The 16,904-nt window shown below is 40.0% G+C and overlaps 1 protein-coding gene across 2 annotated transcripts in view; it reads right to left on the bottom strand.

Moving 5' to 3' along the window:
• The window catches only part of SYNJ2 (synaptojanin 2), a 69,088-nt gene that overhangs the window by 20,161 nt on the left and 32,023 nt on the right, over nucleotides 1-16,904 (bottom strand). For both annotated transcript variants that reach the window (XM_062572424.1, XM_062572425.1), the window contains 9 exons: nucleotides 14,070-14,166; nucleotides 10,502-10,674; nucleotides 10,014-10,095; nucleotides 9,657-9,806; nucleotides 9,388-9,553; nucleotides 7,808-7,999; nucleotides 5,544-5,628; nucleotides 4,245-4,385; nucleotides 1,016-1,208 (listed from right to left, as the gene is read on the bottom strand). In XM_062572424.1, the coding sequence (XP_062428408.1) occupies nucleotides 1,016-1,208; nucleotides 4,245-4,385; nucleotides 5,544-5,628; nucleotides 7,808-7,999; nucleotides 9,388-9,553; nucleotides 9,657-9,806; nucleotides 10,014-10,095; nucleotides 10,502-10,674; nucleotides 14,070-14,166 (1,279 nt within the window). The remainder of the gene's footprint in view (nucleotides 1-1,015; nucleotides 1,209-4,244; nucleotides 4,386-5,543; nucleotides 5,629-7,807; nucleotides 8,000-9,387; nucleotides 9,554-9,656; nucleotides 9,807-10,013; nucleotides 10,096-10,501; nucleotides 10,675-14,069; nucleotides 14,167-16,904) is intronic.

Below are 16,904 nucleotides of genomic sequence, written 5' to 3'. Positions count from 1 at the left end.
AGCACGACTTTATGGCCATTTAGAACACATATTCTGTGCAGGACTTCCAGACTGTCAGCATTATTTCTTACATAAAACACAACTGATTAATATGCTGTATGTGTCAAGCCTCTAAACCTTGCAAACAACAGGGAGTTAAATTTTATGCTTTGGAACCTGAATGCTGTTTTTTTGCTGAATAAACAGAATACACAAACTGGTCCATTCCCTCCCTGGTTTAGGACCTCTCCAGGGAGGTCTATGAAAGAGCAGCTACAGAAATTAAAGCAACCAACATTATTAAGGGAAGCAAAAAAGCACAGGCACTAAACCCCACAGGTTACCTGCTGGCCGGAGGAGACAGTTATGAAATAAAACACTAGGGCAATTGATTTGTTATCGTTCAGGGGAAAAGTTATTCATACAGACCAATAGTCTGTACTTGCAACACTGAGAAAAGCCAGCCATTCCTTGACAGTAACACTCTCATATGGACAAAATGAAGGGAACAAAAATTACAATAGCTGTGACCAAGAATGATTCATCATACCTGAGCAGGAACAGCTAAAGCATTGATGCATTGTGAGTTGCAGGGATGGTCTTTTAGGAACCCTTACTAACCAGTGCCAGCAAAAACCATCAGTATGTTCCCTAGCTGTAACACCAGGCACCTAAATCTCATCCATGAGGCCTTATCATATTTAATACGTCAATTAAGGAGCACCACTCTGAAAGATCAACTTGAAACCTGGTCAAAGCCCAGGACTTTAAGCACTGCAGCTTCTATATTTTTGAAAGCTGTAGCATTTTTGTAAAGCAAGTGCTTTATTGAATGTCGTCTAGTTTCTTGTGACACATTTTCCATTTTGTTTTGTTTCCAATTTGCTTACTTCTTTTTGCTTACTTTCTTTTATGCTCCTTCGCTATGGCACCAAGCTGACTCCTTTCATAACAGACAGCCTAGGATCAATTTTCACAATGTACAGTCTTTACCCCCAATTAGCAATGTTTCCAGCTTAAATACATCCTTGCTTACCATTGGAAAGCTGAGTTTCTGTGTGATTTCTTTATAATCTTCATTCCTCTCTTTCACCTGGGTCTGCCCAGCTGTTAAGTGACTGCATATAAAGCAGAAACTGGTACTATAGAACTGAAAACGGATGCTCACTGCCCCTTTATTTCCAGCTTTTCCTCCCATTCCTGTCTTCACAGTGTCTATTGCTACATCCCTGTATAAAAAAGAAAAAAGAGAGAGAAGAAAGTAACAGGCTGCAGGGACAGACATTTAATTGACTTTGATTGCAATATGGAATGAAAAATCCTGTTATTTACAGTACCATATCCCCTCCCCACTACAAACTGATGCATGAACAGGGAGCTTGCTGTTGTTAAGCACATCTTCTAGGCTGTGAAGTTTCTTGATAATGATCATGTACATATATTTCTTATGAAGTATAATAGAATAATAAAGAATTAAAATTATCCAAAATTATTTTCCCCTCTTCTTGTCCTTCCCAAACAATACAAGCAAGGCATTATATCTGAAATATTGGGAATTTCTACAGGATATGCCTTTAAAGTTCACCATGATTTTTAACAGAATGACAATAATTAATTTTGCTGTTACATTCTCTTTTACTTTTGACCATAAGGGATCGATTTTTCAGAAAGTTATCAATTTAAGTGGTGCCACTATGTCTTGAAACTCCAGTTCATATTTGATACTGGATTTTTCAATCAGTTGCAATCAACTCCAGCATCATGTATGTCCTTCCCATTGAAGAACTTTTACTTTCCAGACTGAAGCCAAGTAGGTCTGGATTAGAATGTTACTGGCTCTAAGCAAGGGGTAGGCAGAAAAACACTATGTCTTTGGGTTCGTGTCAGGTGCTGAAAATCTGAGTGTAACTGGAAGATGTTGTGCTATTTTCTTCTCTTTTCCTGACTGCAGAAAATCACCACAAAAGACACCCTCAACTGTAAAGGGAGGCAAAGGGGATCACCAATGTGTTTTATAAAAAGACAGGTTTTCAAGTGCTCTGAAAGAAGCAGGTGGTCAGTCTTTTCACTTTAAGGAGTTCTCCCTTCCTGTTGCCTGCCTATCCAATTACTGACTGGTATTTACCTGATTTCCAGCTACTGGAAAGGTTATGTTGAGATAAACCACTGTACATTCAACTCTTTGTATTTCCTTGCTCCTTCATTGTCTCATTTTATTTCTCTTCTCTAACTTCTGCCCTGATCTTTTTAATCTCTGTAAACATAGAATTCTTTTTGCACTTCCGTAATTTTTGTTTTCATTTTCTGGACATGGTAAAAACTACGCTGGCACACACACTAGATTTGGTTGTGTTCACATAATATGGAGCAGCACATTAGCATTGAATAATGAAACTCAGTCACTATAATCTAACTCTTCTCTTTTTCTCTGAGTTTCAAAGGGCTACATCTGATTCTTAGCAATCTGACAGCTGCAACAGAGCCACTATGCTGTGCTTCTGCTTTTGATCTCCATTTAACCAAGCACTTCCTGCTGGATTACTCAAATTTCTTGGTCATGAATCTTGTAATCCAGCTGAAGTGTCAACTACTGACAGATACACTCCTCCTCTGTACTGCTTCATACCATCAAAAAAATGTAATTTTAAAAATCCCTTTGAAGAAAGATTACTAAGAATGCAACAATTCAAGACCACCTGGGTTACCTAGATTGCATTACCCTGGCTGCAGCACTCAATGTTGCACAAGCTCTGCACTGATCTTCTCAGTAGGTATGAGCTCAGTGAGAAGGAGGAGGAAGCTTTTGATACTGCGATCATAAAATGTAGTTAGTGGCTGAGCAGTGTCTCTAATATGGAGTGGTGGCTGAGCAGTGTCTCTAATATGGAGTAGAGGTCACTGTTACGACTGTTTTGGTAATTACTTATTTCCTACCCATTCACACTGCAAAATTCTTGCCAATGGTAAAGGCATTTTAATGTGCAGATCCCCGTGGCTCTGTTCTTTTATCTTTCCTCTTTAATACAAATGAGAATCTTTTAGGGGGCAAGAGGAGTTTGGTCAGGCTCCAGAGATACTGGTGCTAGTAAACTGAGGACACACAGCTCTGCATTCTCTGAACTGGAAATGCAGTTCTGGTTCTCTTGACATCTGATAGAGACACTTAAGGAGTCCTTACAGCCCCTCAATTCTGTAAAATATCAGGGGGCAAAACTACCTCTACAATACTCTTCCCCCATCCCACTTCTGCCTTTTCCACCATTCTTCTCAGGTCTAGAACCAGTAACTTCCATGTTATATTACTACTACTGTCTCTATAAGGATGCTATTCTTGAAAAAAAGAATATAAAAAGTATACGGAACACTGCTATTCATACTAAACAGTTTCACTATCTGCCTGGAATTGCTAGCCCCAGAGAGCATGTTATATCTGTTCTGTGATAGCTCTGTTAACTATTTATTTTGGGCTGTGGCAGAAGATAGTGACACATGTCTCTGACAGTAGGCCTGAGCTGGCTGGATAGAGACACAGAAAGAATTCTGCGCTACCAGAGTTACTGTAAATGCTCTCTTCAGAGAAATCCTTGTAGCTATTCCTGGAAGAGAAATTCTGTTCCATTCTTGGAACTTACAAGAGATCGTTATAATACTCCAGAGCAACCAACATTACTATAATATTATCCCCAAATATTTAATAAAATTTTCTCATAAAATATTAAGAGGAAAGAAAGACAAATCTCCAAACAGTACTTAAGGCGCACCCTTGCCTACAGCTTCATGCCATGAAAGTGTCTGAGATCGACAATGTTTGGGGAGAGCTATGCAGCAATGCTGCATTTCTATAGGGAAACTGTAAGGATATGGTTAGAAAGTAAATCCTGCTTTTTCATGCAGAGATGGGCACTTGCCTTCACTTAGTGTTCAACACACTTTTACACATACTAAGATAGGTTTCCTCTCCCATAAAGACAGCACCCAAACAAGGTGTTACACCTGAATTCTTTAGGAGGCCTGACTTCTCTGCTGAACTGGACACAAGGTACTGGGGCTGCTTAGCCCTTGGGCTACTCAGAAGGCCAGTCTCTCAACTACTGCTGCCTGGAGATGCATCTCGCCTGCACTGAGTAGGGACTGGAATCCATGTTTGCACAAATCCATGAAGCTGAAAAATCACTCTCACCCTCTCTGGACATATTCCAACAGCAGCTGTTACTGAAGATAGAGTTTTTTTGTTTTTGTTTTTTTTGGTCTTGTTTTTTTTTTACCTGATGAAAGGGACATGATAAGGCCGAACAAAGATGAAAAGACAAACACCAACGAGCTGTGCTGATGTCAGCTGAATGTAGCGATGAGTCCTAGAAATAGCTTTTTGAAGCTGCTCTCCCCACATCTTCTTATTTGTTGTACTGAAACAAACACAAAAATCATTTAATGGAATCAAAAGAAACCACATACAATCAATACAACAAGCAGATTAACTGTGTCTTAGGTTTACAGACATCCCATTAGGCTCTGCACATGCTGACTCCAGAACTGGTGTACTGTGAGAGGCAAAGCAGAGTCAGCTAATATCTCCCTGTGAGCCAGCCCAGAGCAAGCACACTCAGTGAGCCCAGCCACAATGCACAAATGCAGTCATCCCACCTCTGGATATGAGCTGGATTGAGTCAACCAGGCTTACAGTGATCTGGGTTTGATATGATCATCCACTGAGGAATCCAACTGGAAGATGACTATAACACTCAATCTTAAAACCAAAAATCCATGTCAAATCCTGTGACTTACAAGACTTCTATTGCTTACAGTGAGGATGAGATAAAATGGATCTTCTCTGACTGGGAGGTGACTGGCCACATCCCAAGGGCGTTAACTGTTGGCTGCTATCAGCTGAAGGCTTTTGAGTGGGTGCAGACACCTCCCCTTTTGCAGACCTGGCTTCTTCTCATCTCCAAAATCAATGGGTACACACAGGTATATAGCCAGTCCAGCACTATTGTAATATGTCATTCCCCAAAAGACAACTAACTGCTCAGCCTGAAGCATCAGTATGTGAAACATTATCTTCAGGGTTCCCTGTTCCAACTTCTCCTTCAGATTCAAACACACCGGTATGTACCACAGCCTACTGTACATGTTGACAAGCCAAGCTCAGGCTTTGCCTTTAACTCCTTCTCTAGCAAAAATTTTGACAATTAGCCACATAGACATTTTGTTCACATAACCTCATGAATACCCATTATATTTATAGTCACTGACCACATCTTTCCAACATCAAGCAGGGCCATCATTAAAACAATTTCAACCATCAGAATCCTTCTCTGTTAACACAAAGACTCAAAAGGCTTAGAAAACTCCATGTATTCTACTGTACACAAGTTCATGGAGAGACAGCACTTTCAGCACTGTCTGAGTGTCATTTATTAATGGCGAATATACTTTCAGCTCTGATTACAAGCAACAGAATTGGAAGGAGGTGTTCTATACATCCGACTATACAAAGGAGAGCTCTGAAGGATTTTGGTTGGTTGGTTTGGGGAGGTAAGGGGAGTATTTTCTTAACCTACCTGGCATTCACAATATTCCCTGCATTTAGTTCAACCATCTCTTCAAATCCCACTGCAAATATGTCAGGAGGGCAGTTATCATCATCTATTGGGAAGAGGAAAAAATGTATACAAGAGTTACTATTTCGTTATTTCTTCTAACTACCTGTATTCTAATTTCTGCCAAAGAACATTCTTAGAGTTCTGTCTTGGGTATCACCTGCCAAGCTATACATATTCATAGATCCTTTAATCTAATCTCACAAAACAACCCCTGCAGTTCCTCTGGAATTTTTTCCTATTTTTCTCCCAGCAGTTGGTCTCTCTCTTTCAGAAAGCAGTTCAGAACAGAGCATTATATTGTAGCAATGTTAAAATGAGAAAATAGTCAGTGTTTTCTCTTTTTCACCTAGACATATCACCAGAGCCACCAGAGTCATTACTCGCCATCTTACTACCACTTGTCACCTTACACGGGTTACCTAATACCCTTACCTTCTTTCTTTTCTTCTCTGATACTGATCTCTATGTAACTGAAACTACTGTCCATATACCAGTATGTCCCTTCCCTCTCTCACTGCCTTTTTTGCTACTTTGAAGAAGCCTTGGAAGTTTCTTCTCACTTTCTTTCTTCCTAGCCCCTTCCTTCTCAGATCATCTGCACTATAAGCTTAGGTCACCCTAGAGCACAGTAACTCTCCTTTCCCTTGCCCAAGACCTGTGGATACCATCCCAGTGAAACATCAAAGACCAAATGCTCCCATATAATAGTATGAAGTACACCTATTGACACATCAGGTTTGTCCATTGTCTAAAGGGACTTTTTTTTAACTGTTGTATGCCCTAGGTAACAGTAACTTAACTCAGCATGAACATCTAAAAGTAGAAAACCACAGGAATCTCAACCAGACCCACACCAGAAAATAAGGAAAAAAGTAAGCAAAATACAAAGCTCCTCACTGTAGACAAAAAGGCCAAGCTAACGCATGACAGCTGGCCTCTCTTATGCGCTTAAGATGATAGACACTGTCATATGTTAAATACGTATTTCCCATTCTTTGTAAACTTACCCATTCATGTAGACACTACAGTTATGTTACTATCAATACAGACATTGCATGGCCATGCACTAGCTCTGCTAATTCACATAACCCAGCTTCATTACAGAAGCTGTTTAGACACAGCACATTATGACTGCCCACTCTAATTAGCTGTGCCGTTCTCCCTTCCCCCACCACTTCTCAGTTCTCTCAGGGGAAGGGCTGGCAGGGCTAGCACACGAGTGGCTCTTGACAAATTTTAGTATCATGAGCATAGGCATGTGTTAACATATAGGAACTGTTTCTGAAACAATGGACTGAGGCAGTAATAACTGCCACTCAAGCAGTTCAGAGTACAGCTGTCTGCACGTGATCACATATCCATGCACTCAAGTAGTAAGGGTTCAGAAGAGACAACTCATCTTAGCACACCAAGGATCTGAGGAACGAATTCCTGAACTTGAAGGGTATGCATGCATAGGATCACCCCTGCAAAGCTGGCAGGAGACTAAATGTTCTACTGTAACAGCAAAAGCACAGGTTCTCCTACAGTTTTAGAACATATCAATTTTAAGATGACAGCGTTCACTTTTCATTTTCCTTAACAAAATCTGTAAATCAATTGCCATACCTGTCCTCCTTCTGTAAATGAGAAATTCAGCAGCCAATTTAAGCAAGCCACAAGCACAAGACGTTTCTATACTACTGAACAAGGGAAACTGCCTTCAATAAATGTAATGATAAATCTCTTTTTGTCTGAAGGTTTTGATGGTTACATTTCCAGACAAGCTCAGAGTCTAGATTGTACAAGTACATTCAACTTCAATAAAGACCAAGTAGACATTCTGAGGGCACCTAAGCTCTTAACTCCCACTCACAATGAAGAAAAAGGCAGGGAGAAGTCAAGGAGTAAAATCCAATATGAGATGCAGAATAGGACGATATGCCCCATAATGGAGTGAAAGGGACATAGATTCTGAACTGCTGCAGGTCCCGAACAGAATCAGTTGGTAACAACCCAAGTGCTGCTCTGTCACCAGCCTCTATATACCAGCTCACTGCTGACTGGAGGCAGCACAAAGCTAAATGGGGTAAAATACATCCCCTAGAATTGATAGAAAATGCCCTCAGAGATAATGCATTGACTTTGAAAGGAACAGCTGGTCAAAACTGGTGTCTAAATTCACTGCTGTCCCTGTGGATGCCAGGAAATATTGCTTATACATTTTGACTTCTAAGTCTTACCCTGAAATTCAGAAACTCCAGAGAGCTTGGGAGAATCCAGCAGCCAGTCTGTTAGCTCACTGGTACCAAGGATGTTGCTTCGAAACTGCTTGCCTCCGTTCACGTTCCAGGTCCCCATGGCAACCCGAACACGCTTGAAGCTTGTGAATTCAAACTGACGCTCTGACATGGCCTTCAAAATACTTGGAGTTACTGATGGAGGGGGAGGGAGAAAGCGGGGGAGAGACAGAGAGAAAGAATGTGTAAAAGGAAAAAAAAAAGTGTTGTAATACGATAAAATGATACAGACAGCAGTAGCACAGAGTTACTGTTAAATAATGACATTACTGTTGTGGTAATGACACAGAAAGAATAACTCCAATGGTAACAGCAATAATTACAAGATAACTGGGGTTGACACTATCAGTTTCTCTTCAGAAAATCCATCACTCTTTGAAAGTAGCTCTGCTTTTACACAGAGGTGAATGGATTGGACAGGAAGAGAAAAGTCAGAGTTTTAAAAGCAACAAACTCAATTAGCTTTTAACATTTTACATAGGCTTTCCAGCATTTCAAGTAATAACTGAACAAATTGTTTTTTCTTCCTTAACCTTTTCAATTTAGTCTACAGAGATTGGACATAACACAGATTAAGATTTAAATCTAAACCCTAAGAAGTTCAGAGTGTGGGGGGAAAGGCAGCAAGCAGCACAAAGTCTCACACTAGTTCTCCAAAACTAGCACTGTTACAGATCACTATTCTAATCAGAACTCATCACAAGAAAATGCCATACTCATTATTTCTAATGGGTATAGAAAATTAGGAGTGTGCTTGTGTGTCCATCATTAGTTGGAAGAGCAACTGAGATGACCTTAATCTTCAAGTACCTGATTTAACTCTGCAATCAGACATAGAGAAGGTATCTGCCCTTTTCCTTGTGGTTGCTCTCAAGGGACAAACCAAGGATCAAAGCAGTGCTGAATGGTTAATGTCTATCCCACTAAAGGCCACTCATTCTCTGCAGCAAACTGACTATTTGATACTGCTTGTGGGAGAAGATTATCCTGTGTTTTGCACACAAATTTCTTCTCAGATAGGTAGAAATGAATGTTTTATGCTGTGGATTAGCAGGGCCCTGGAGTAAAGTAGAGAATGAACCAAATAACAGCATAAACATGTCTTTAGAGACTCAAAAGGCTAAAAGCATCTGCAAACTGAAGGTCAAAAATAAAGACATCAAAATCTAAGCCCAAGATACGCGTTTAAGTCCGACTCATTAGGACCAAATTGGGAGTACAGCCCTAAAAATTTTCCTCCAGTTTAACTCCTCTAAACTGCTGGAAGAAATTGTCATCAACAAGCAGATAAATACACTCAGAAGTCCAATAGAAAATACGAGAATTAAGCACAGAGGAATAAAAACACACAGAGATGTGTTATGGTAGTTTGAAAGTAGTGTTTTAAACAACATATTTGTGCAGAAGTGGCTTATTATTTTTCTAGGATGCATTTGGTCATATCTGACAGCTGAACCTGCCCCTCCCCTCCCCACACACAAAATAAACATAAAAGAAAAGTGAAAGGTTTACAGTGGCCTTACCTAGCAGAGCAGTGTGGTCCATGAGCATCTTGCCTTTGTCTGCATATTCCTCACTGAAGAAGTCACCCATGAGGAGCAAATTGATGGCTTCTTGCTTTACCGCATCAAAAAAATTCGACTGAATTGTGCGTGACACAGAGCGGGCTCCATCCTTGAGTTTCCCAACCTGCTTTAGACAGGAATCATGAGCACAAGCAACACTGAACAGTAGCTCTGACAACTTTCTTTACTATCGCTTATGAATAAGCGGCTCTGCCATTTTCCTTTACCTTGTGCTTCCCCTCGAGGGCACGACTGCCAGTAAATACTCTGCTCAGATTGTGACCATTGAGAGTCCACATTGCTTTGTAGGATTCCACAAAGCGCTCAATTATAGATTTAGAGTTCAGCCCAAGACTTTCTAACTGAACAAGCAGGATCTAGATTGGGGCAGAAAGATTAAAAAATAATTTGTTTTTAAATATGTTTTTCCTTTTCATTTTCCATTTAAGTATTCCAGCCAGCATTATTCTGTATCACAGAGCTGACAAGAAAGACTTACCTCACTGAGGCTTAAGTTCTCTTTCCCACAGAATACACAATGTATGCAGTAGGGGTATCCATGAAAGGTCCTTTGACAAACTCACCTCTAGTGCAATGAAGGACTGTACACTATTAGTACGATCCAGGCAGTCCAAACAATTCATTCGAAAAGTACCCGTCTGCAGACTTTGGTAACCAAACACAAGAGGAGGGGGAGAAAAGAGTGTATTTTAAAATAACATCTAATCATTGATTGAGTGAGAAGTATCACCAAATATTCAGCCTGAATATACCCACCCACATTCTGCCAGTGCAAGCACATTATGTGAAATGTATTTCATTACACATCTAATTATTTGATGATATCTGCAACACCACATTAGCCAATCCATGCACCAGTAATTTTCCAGATTCTGAACAACCAGAGATGCAGTTAAGCCAAAATAGTCAATTAACCCCAGGACTGCACTTTATCTCAAAATTATATTCCAAGATAATCAGTTAAGTTCTTGGTCCTAATACAGTGATGAACCTGTGAAGGCCAGAAAGAATGATGCCTGGTTATTTGGGACCAACAAGCTGGGACACTCACCGTGGACTTACATTCTTGCCCTGTATGAAGATTCCAAACTCTTCCCAGTGCAACTTTAGTTGAGGCCTCAGCAAGTTTTCCAGCTTCTCCGTTTTCCCACCTTTGGCAAATTGGTGGTAGTCAAAGTTTATCATGGGAGTGTCTTCCGCATGGGAAGAGGCCCATAACAATTTCTGTTTAGAAAGAGAAAGAAGTAAACAAATCCTGCTCAAGCTGCAGCTTACAGACTGATACCAGCATGCTTTTCATCATTAGTAAAGTTTGGATAGTTTATCACAATTTTAACATCAAGAAGTTCAGACAAAATTTTGAAATGACAGACATGAAAACAGCAATGAAAGTTCTCTATTTGCTTTCTTTCCAAAAGTAAGCTGGGCTGTTAGAGTCCAACTTCCTATGTGGAAACTTAAGCTGTAGCTGCAAGACAGAGCTACAAACTTCTGCTGCCTCCTCAGCAGAGGCAGCTGTGCACTCTCTTAGCCTTGGCTCACGGCAGTCCTGCAACAGGCGGCCTGCCAGCTCTGCGTGGGAGCATGTACGACAACAGTGATACTCTGGGCAGACTCCCTGAGACTCTCTGCATCCCTGCAGATACTACCAGGTGAAACCAGACACGGGACTGGGACCCTGATGGGTAAATTTGTCCAGAGCTGCTTATACAACATGAACATAACAGGGCATGGTATTTTTTAACCATTCCTGAAGTGCCCAGATATGAGAAAACATGGACCTAACTTTAGATGGAGGGTGGCAGGGGAGAAAGTAAAAAAGAAATTATGTCCCAGAAAGCATATTATAAAGTGTTTGTGATGAACCACATAAGTAAAAGAAGTGGTCAAACACTCTGATTAATTCATCTCCCAGTTCCATGACCTCACATGCACTTTCATAATCACCACAAATTTCATTAGCCTATCATATATGCAATATAACATTATATTCTGCTCTCTGTAACAAAAGCAAAGAAAATTTTTATATTAACTCTATTTTTGTAAGCTTTTGTCTAGTCTCTCCCTTCCTGCACATTCTCATCTCAAGAGATGGATGCTTAGGTTGTGACACAAACTGAACAAACACAACTGTGATATTACAATAAAAGTGTACAAACAGTTACACCAGTATAATTGTATCAGGTTAGCCATTAATCCTTCCATGCAGAGACAAATTTAAAGGTGTTGCACAGTGCTTGGAGAATGAGCACAAAATCTATCTCATTACACAGTAACAAAAGTCAAGACACTTGGTATCTGCTTCCTAGCTGTCAGCACATCAACCTGCCTTTACAGCTGCTGGCACTGGTAATGCACTTGAAAACAACTTTTACCCACCACTGCCTCAGTGTAAATCGTTGTCAGAATATTGGTAACTCTCACTACAGCATTGCTTTTACTGTAAAATTACATCTGTTATAGAGGATGCTTGCAAGAGGAACAGCATTCTGGGAAGGATATTGATTTTTGGTCTTCTGATAAGAGTGAATAGCAGAAGTTAAGATGGCAATTTATTTTTTTCTTTTGCATAAAGTAATGGTTTTGGAGACATTCTGATCCAAGGAATCTGGTAGCTGTGGCAGCAATTCCAAGAATATTTTGAACCAATTCAGATAAAGATTGCAGTAAGTAGAGTGAGAAGAGGAAAGAATGCAAGCAGATAAGAGAAAATGGAGAAACAGAGAGATAAACAAAACAGAAAAGGAGAAAAATGTTCACTGCTAATCACTCCTTTATGATTTAGTTTAATTTTGAGTTCTTAAAAATCCATTAAAGTAAAAACTATATATTCCTATATGTCCCTTCTAATCATCCATTTACTAAAAAGCAAAGGTAAAGAAAAGATCAAGAGGTTGTTGTTTTGAATGGGTAGGAAATTTCAGTTTCCAATGTTGTCAGTTTAAATTCTTTCAGCTCACAAGGCATGCTCACAGTTTTTTTAGGACAGGGATGATGTTTAACAATATAAGGGATATTTAATTAAAAGAAATGAATGAATACAAGGTTTTTATTCTAGACATGCTGTACTTCTGACAATTTCTGGTTCTGTGATCCAGAAACAAGAGGTTGAACACAAATAACTTTCCAGAGATAGAAAAGTCAGATACCATACAACGTCCATGAAGATAAATTGGCAGTTAATAGCCAGAAAAGTGCCGTCAGTAACAAGGTTTGATAAAAATGTTAGTATTAAATTCACAAGACACGTCAGATACGTATTCTCATAGTTCCCTGAACACTTCCAAACTGATCATCTCTTATCCCTAAATTTCAACTTTAAAAAAATAAAGGTTCTATCTTAATCATAGGGAAAACTAGAGGTTATAGAGGCTTAGTTATGTCATGCAGAAATTCAATTTAATGATGAAAACACAAGCCAGGCTCAGACTTCATTACTTTATTTTCTTCATCAGCTTGCAAGTTTTAGTTACAGCCACTACTTGTGGCTATGCTCTACAAGGGGGAGACTTTCACTCACATTTTCCACTGTTCCTACAATGATCCCCCAGCTCTTTCAGAGGAGGAGGAAATGGTCACACAGAAAGATTATTAAAATGCTGCTTATCTCAAGCACATTATTCTGATAGAGAAACAAATCAATAACTATGTATTATTTAACAGCAATTTTCATTTTGTTTAATTTTACATGATAAACATTTGAACTCAGAACTGTTTTATCATTCTGTAATAATGCTAAGTATGTTACACCTACTATAGTGCTGTACTTAAAATATCCTTCATATTATTCTTCATAAAATATACTCCAAAGTGTCTAAGTCTGATTTCCAAAGTGACAGGCACTTAGGAGGCAGGTTTCCATCAACCTCCATTTGGAGTGAGGTAGCAAGGCACCTCCAGAAATCCCACTTGGTGCCAATCCGCACTGCCAACTCTGTACTTGTTACAGTATCAGTATTAGTTTGAAAAATCTGGCCTTGAGAATCCTATATTGCACTAAAACTCAGTGCAGCTTTAATTCTTCAATGCCTGACATCCTGAAAACACAACACAGATGCTTTCAGGTATCAATTGTGCCTAGGAATGTTTAGGGGTTAGGAACGCGTATCTCTTCACACACCAGATTGTCAGCAAGTACTCAGGAAGTTAAATCCCGTCACACTCTACACAAGACAGACAATTCCCTTTACAATCAGTGCAAGACAGCTTACTTCCAGTGAGCTGAAAGTCAGGGCCTGGACCCAAAGCAACTCTGACAATCTCACAAGGCACCCGACTCTAACAGTCGATGCATATGTGACTGAATACTGTGACAAAGCAGAACATAATTCTCATTTGTAAATAGGACCTACATATTCTCAAGAGACTTAGTGCAATTTTTAGAAATTTAAAGAGAAATGTATATAGGCGTGAGGAAATAAGCAAGAATTCAGTGCTGAAATCAAGCCACCAGACTATGAAGTACTTCCCTCTGTATGCTACATTTAGAGAAGAGATAACATTTCTTTACATCCAACATTCATCACCTGACTTGGAAAGATTTCTCTTCTTCCAGAAGGGAAACAGAACATGGAGGGTCAGAGGAAATCAGCAGTTTAATACAGAATCATTGTTTTTACCTTGAAAGCTCTGTTGAGCACCTCCTCTCCTCCTCTGCTTCCCAACAGGTTAACGATCACTTGTTTTCCATACTGCTCTTTCAGAAGCATCATATGCCTATAGCAAAAGCAACCATAACATGGTTTTGTTCAGTACCTATTACGTTGCCTACTACCTTTTCCAAAATACGTAACACAGTGTTTACTGGTTGTTCCACTTAGCAGAAGATTTCAACCATAGTAACCACAGAAATTTTCCTCAGTTTCCTCGCTATCAATTATGAAAATAAAAATTGTGAAAGCACGCAATTAACAAAAAGAATGCTTTGAACTGAACATAAAAAAGGAAGAAGCTGAAGAAACAGGCCACAGATCTTTTATGTCACAGTTAGTTTTTGCATAGCCCTTTGTATGCTCCCACCTTTGCCTGGAAACTCCACAGGAAAGACGAGAGAAGACAACATACTACTCTTGAACAGAAGTTGCCCAACATCTTGCAAGATGGTGACAACATTCAGTGGCAGCAATGGGGCATCGGGCTCCAATCCCAAGGCCAGAGAGTCACAGACAAATCTCATCAATCACAAGGTTCAAACATTTCTGAGCTATTACAACATTGACACATTCACTTTCAACTTACTTTAAGCAGGAAGGTTGGTAAACAAGAACTGCCACGCTGGATGAGACCAAAGGTCCTTCTAGCCTAGTGGTCTGGCACAGACAGTGGCAGATTCTTCAGAATGAAATATAGAAATAGGGTAAGTATGAAGTGATCTTTCTTAAGGCGTATGTTCCCATCCTCTCAGAATATGACATTTAGGGACTCATGTGTCAAAGTTTTTAGCCAGATGAAGAAACACCTATTCTCCTCAATACATTGTCTTTAAGTTGGAATGTATGAGCTACAGGAGTTGTACAAGTTCATCAAGAAACAATTAAATTTTGAAGCCACACTACATTCACGTGCTAACAACGCTGTAGTGGTATTTAAGAGTAAGCTGTGTAGAAAAAGAAAAGAAAAATAAAGTGAGCACTCTCACTAACGAAAAGTTGCAAAGTGACATGCCATGCCCTAGCAGAGTGTCAGAGAACCAGCACAAGTCTTGGGGTACGCACTTGTAAATCCTATAAATAAGCCACATAGAAAAGTATGGAGAGGAGAGAAGAAAGAAGTTATTAGAAGTTATTATTCCTTAAAGAAATGTTACAGTAGATATTTTCCGGTGCTATATATGGTTCTGATTCTGAAGTCAGTTCTCTGTATGCCAACTCTTCCAATATATATGTACCCCTCTGACCCCGGCACCAAGGTCCTACTTTTCCATCAGTGCTGTTTCCTAACAACAAAACCAGAGAAGCTCAGGTTGTCTGCTTGAGCACTGCACTTGGACTGCACTTGGACTTCTCAGGGAGGGGGGAATAAAAAAGATCCGTTAACAAGGAGATTACCATTCAGTTCTCTTAGTGCCTTCTCAATACATTAACTTTCAAGTGTGAAAGGCAAAACCCACTCTAAAACACGCAGGAAAGCTGCAGCAATAAAAACAGTTGATTGCTCCTCGCCCGTTTCCAAAAGACTGTCTTTTGCAGTTTTGTAAGCAGGGGGATCCCTAATTTCATCTAACCTAGAAGCTTTATTGTGCACAAGAAGGAATACTGCAAATTGATCCTCATGTTCACGTTTCTTATGAGAAGGCCATTCACTGTTTGCATCGGGGTCAGAAAGAACAGCTTCTCAGGACTAGATAATGTTGCAGAATTGTTCCTTCTCTGAAGCACTTTCAGTTTTTGGGGAAGTGCAAGAGGGAGTGACCAATTTAGTGTTTTCTTCTTATACGATTATCTCTGCTGTGGAACATAAATTTCCGAGATGAAGACAATGAATTTCAAAGGCATTTTCAGTTTGGTGTGATTTAGCAGTTTTAAAAGCCTTCGAGAAATTGGACTAGGTCCCACTGGAGCATGGACTACTACAGTGCAGAATTCCTTTAAATTCTAATCTCTTCAGTTCTGTAAAATTATTAACAGTCACTACTGCCCTCTTTCTTAACAGATGCCATAAATGAAACTAAGAAACAAAGAGGCCTTACCTAAAATGAGCTTTAGCTTGGACATAAGCTCTGATTTGCCAACACAGAAGCAAATCACTTGACCTCACATTTACAATTTGGAAATTTCCCACAAGCCAAATATTTCACTTCATTTTCAGGTAATCTTCTCATTGATGTCAATGGGAGTTTGTCCTTAAAAAGACAGCACTTCATAGTCAGCCTTTCAAAAAAAGGAATCAAACTAATGTATGGATTATTAATGGTTTCCAGCTGACAAGCGGAGTCTAATGATTTAAAAAGGGCTCATAAATCAGTCTTCAAGTATAGCAGAAGAGCATCAGCGTGAGAGCATCACACAGCAGTGATTACTGAACAAGATGCTGCTACTTTTGTATAGTGGTAAAATAACGAGGATCAAGGTGGAAAAGCTGGAAAGCAGCTTTGCAGAGAAGGACCTGGGAGTGCTGGTGGACAAGCTGACTATGAGCCAGCAATGTGCCTTTGTGGCCCGGAAGACCAATGGTCAATTGCCAGCAGGTCGAGAGAGGTGATCCTGCTGCTCTTCTCAGCCCTGGGGAGGTCTCATCTCGAGTATTGTGTCCAGTTTTGGGCTCCCCAGTCCAAGAAAGACATGGAGCTATTGGAGAGAGTCCAGTGTAGGGCTATGAAGATGATCTGAGGGCTGGAGCATCTGCCCTATGAGGAACAGCTGCGAGAGCTGGGCCTCTTTACCCTGGAGAAGAGAAGACTGAGGGGGGATCTTACCAATGTCTATAAGTATCTGAAGGGAGGGTGTCAAGGGGAT

This window comes from Rhea pennata, chromosome 3, assembly GCF_028389875.1.
Source record: "Rhea pennata isolate bPtePen1 chromosome 3, bPtePen1.pri, whole genome shotgun sequence".
NCBI lineage: Eukaryota > Metazoa > Chordata > Aves > Rheiformes > Rheidae > Rhea > Rhea pennata.
The sequence above is the reverse complement of the archived record's forward strand: the minus strand, read 5'-3'. Positions and strand labels throughout refer to the sequence as shown.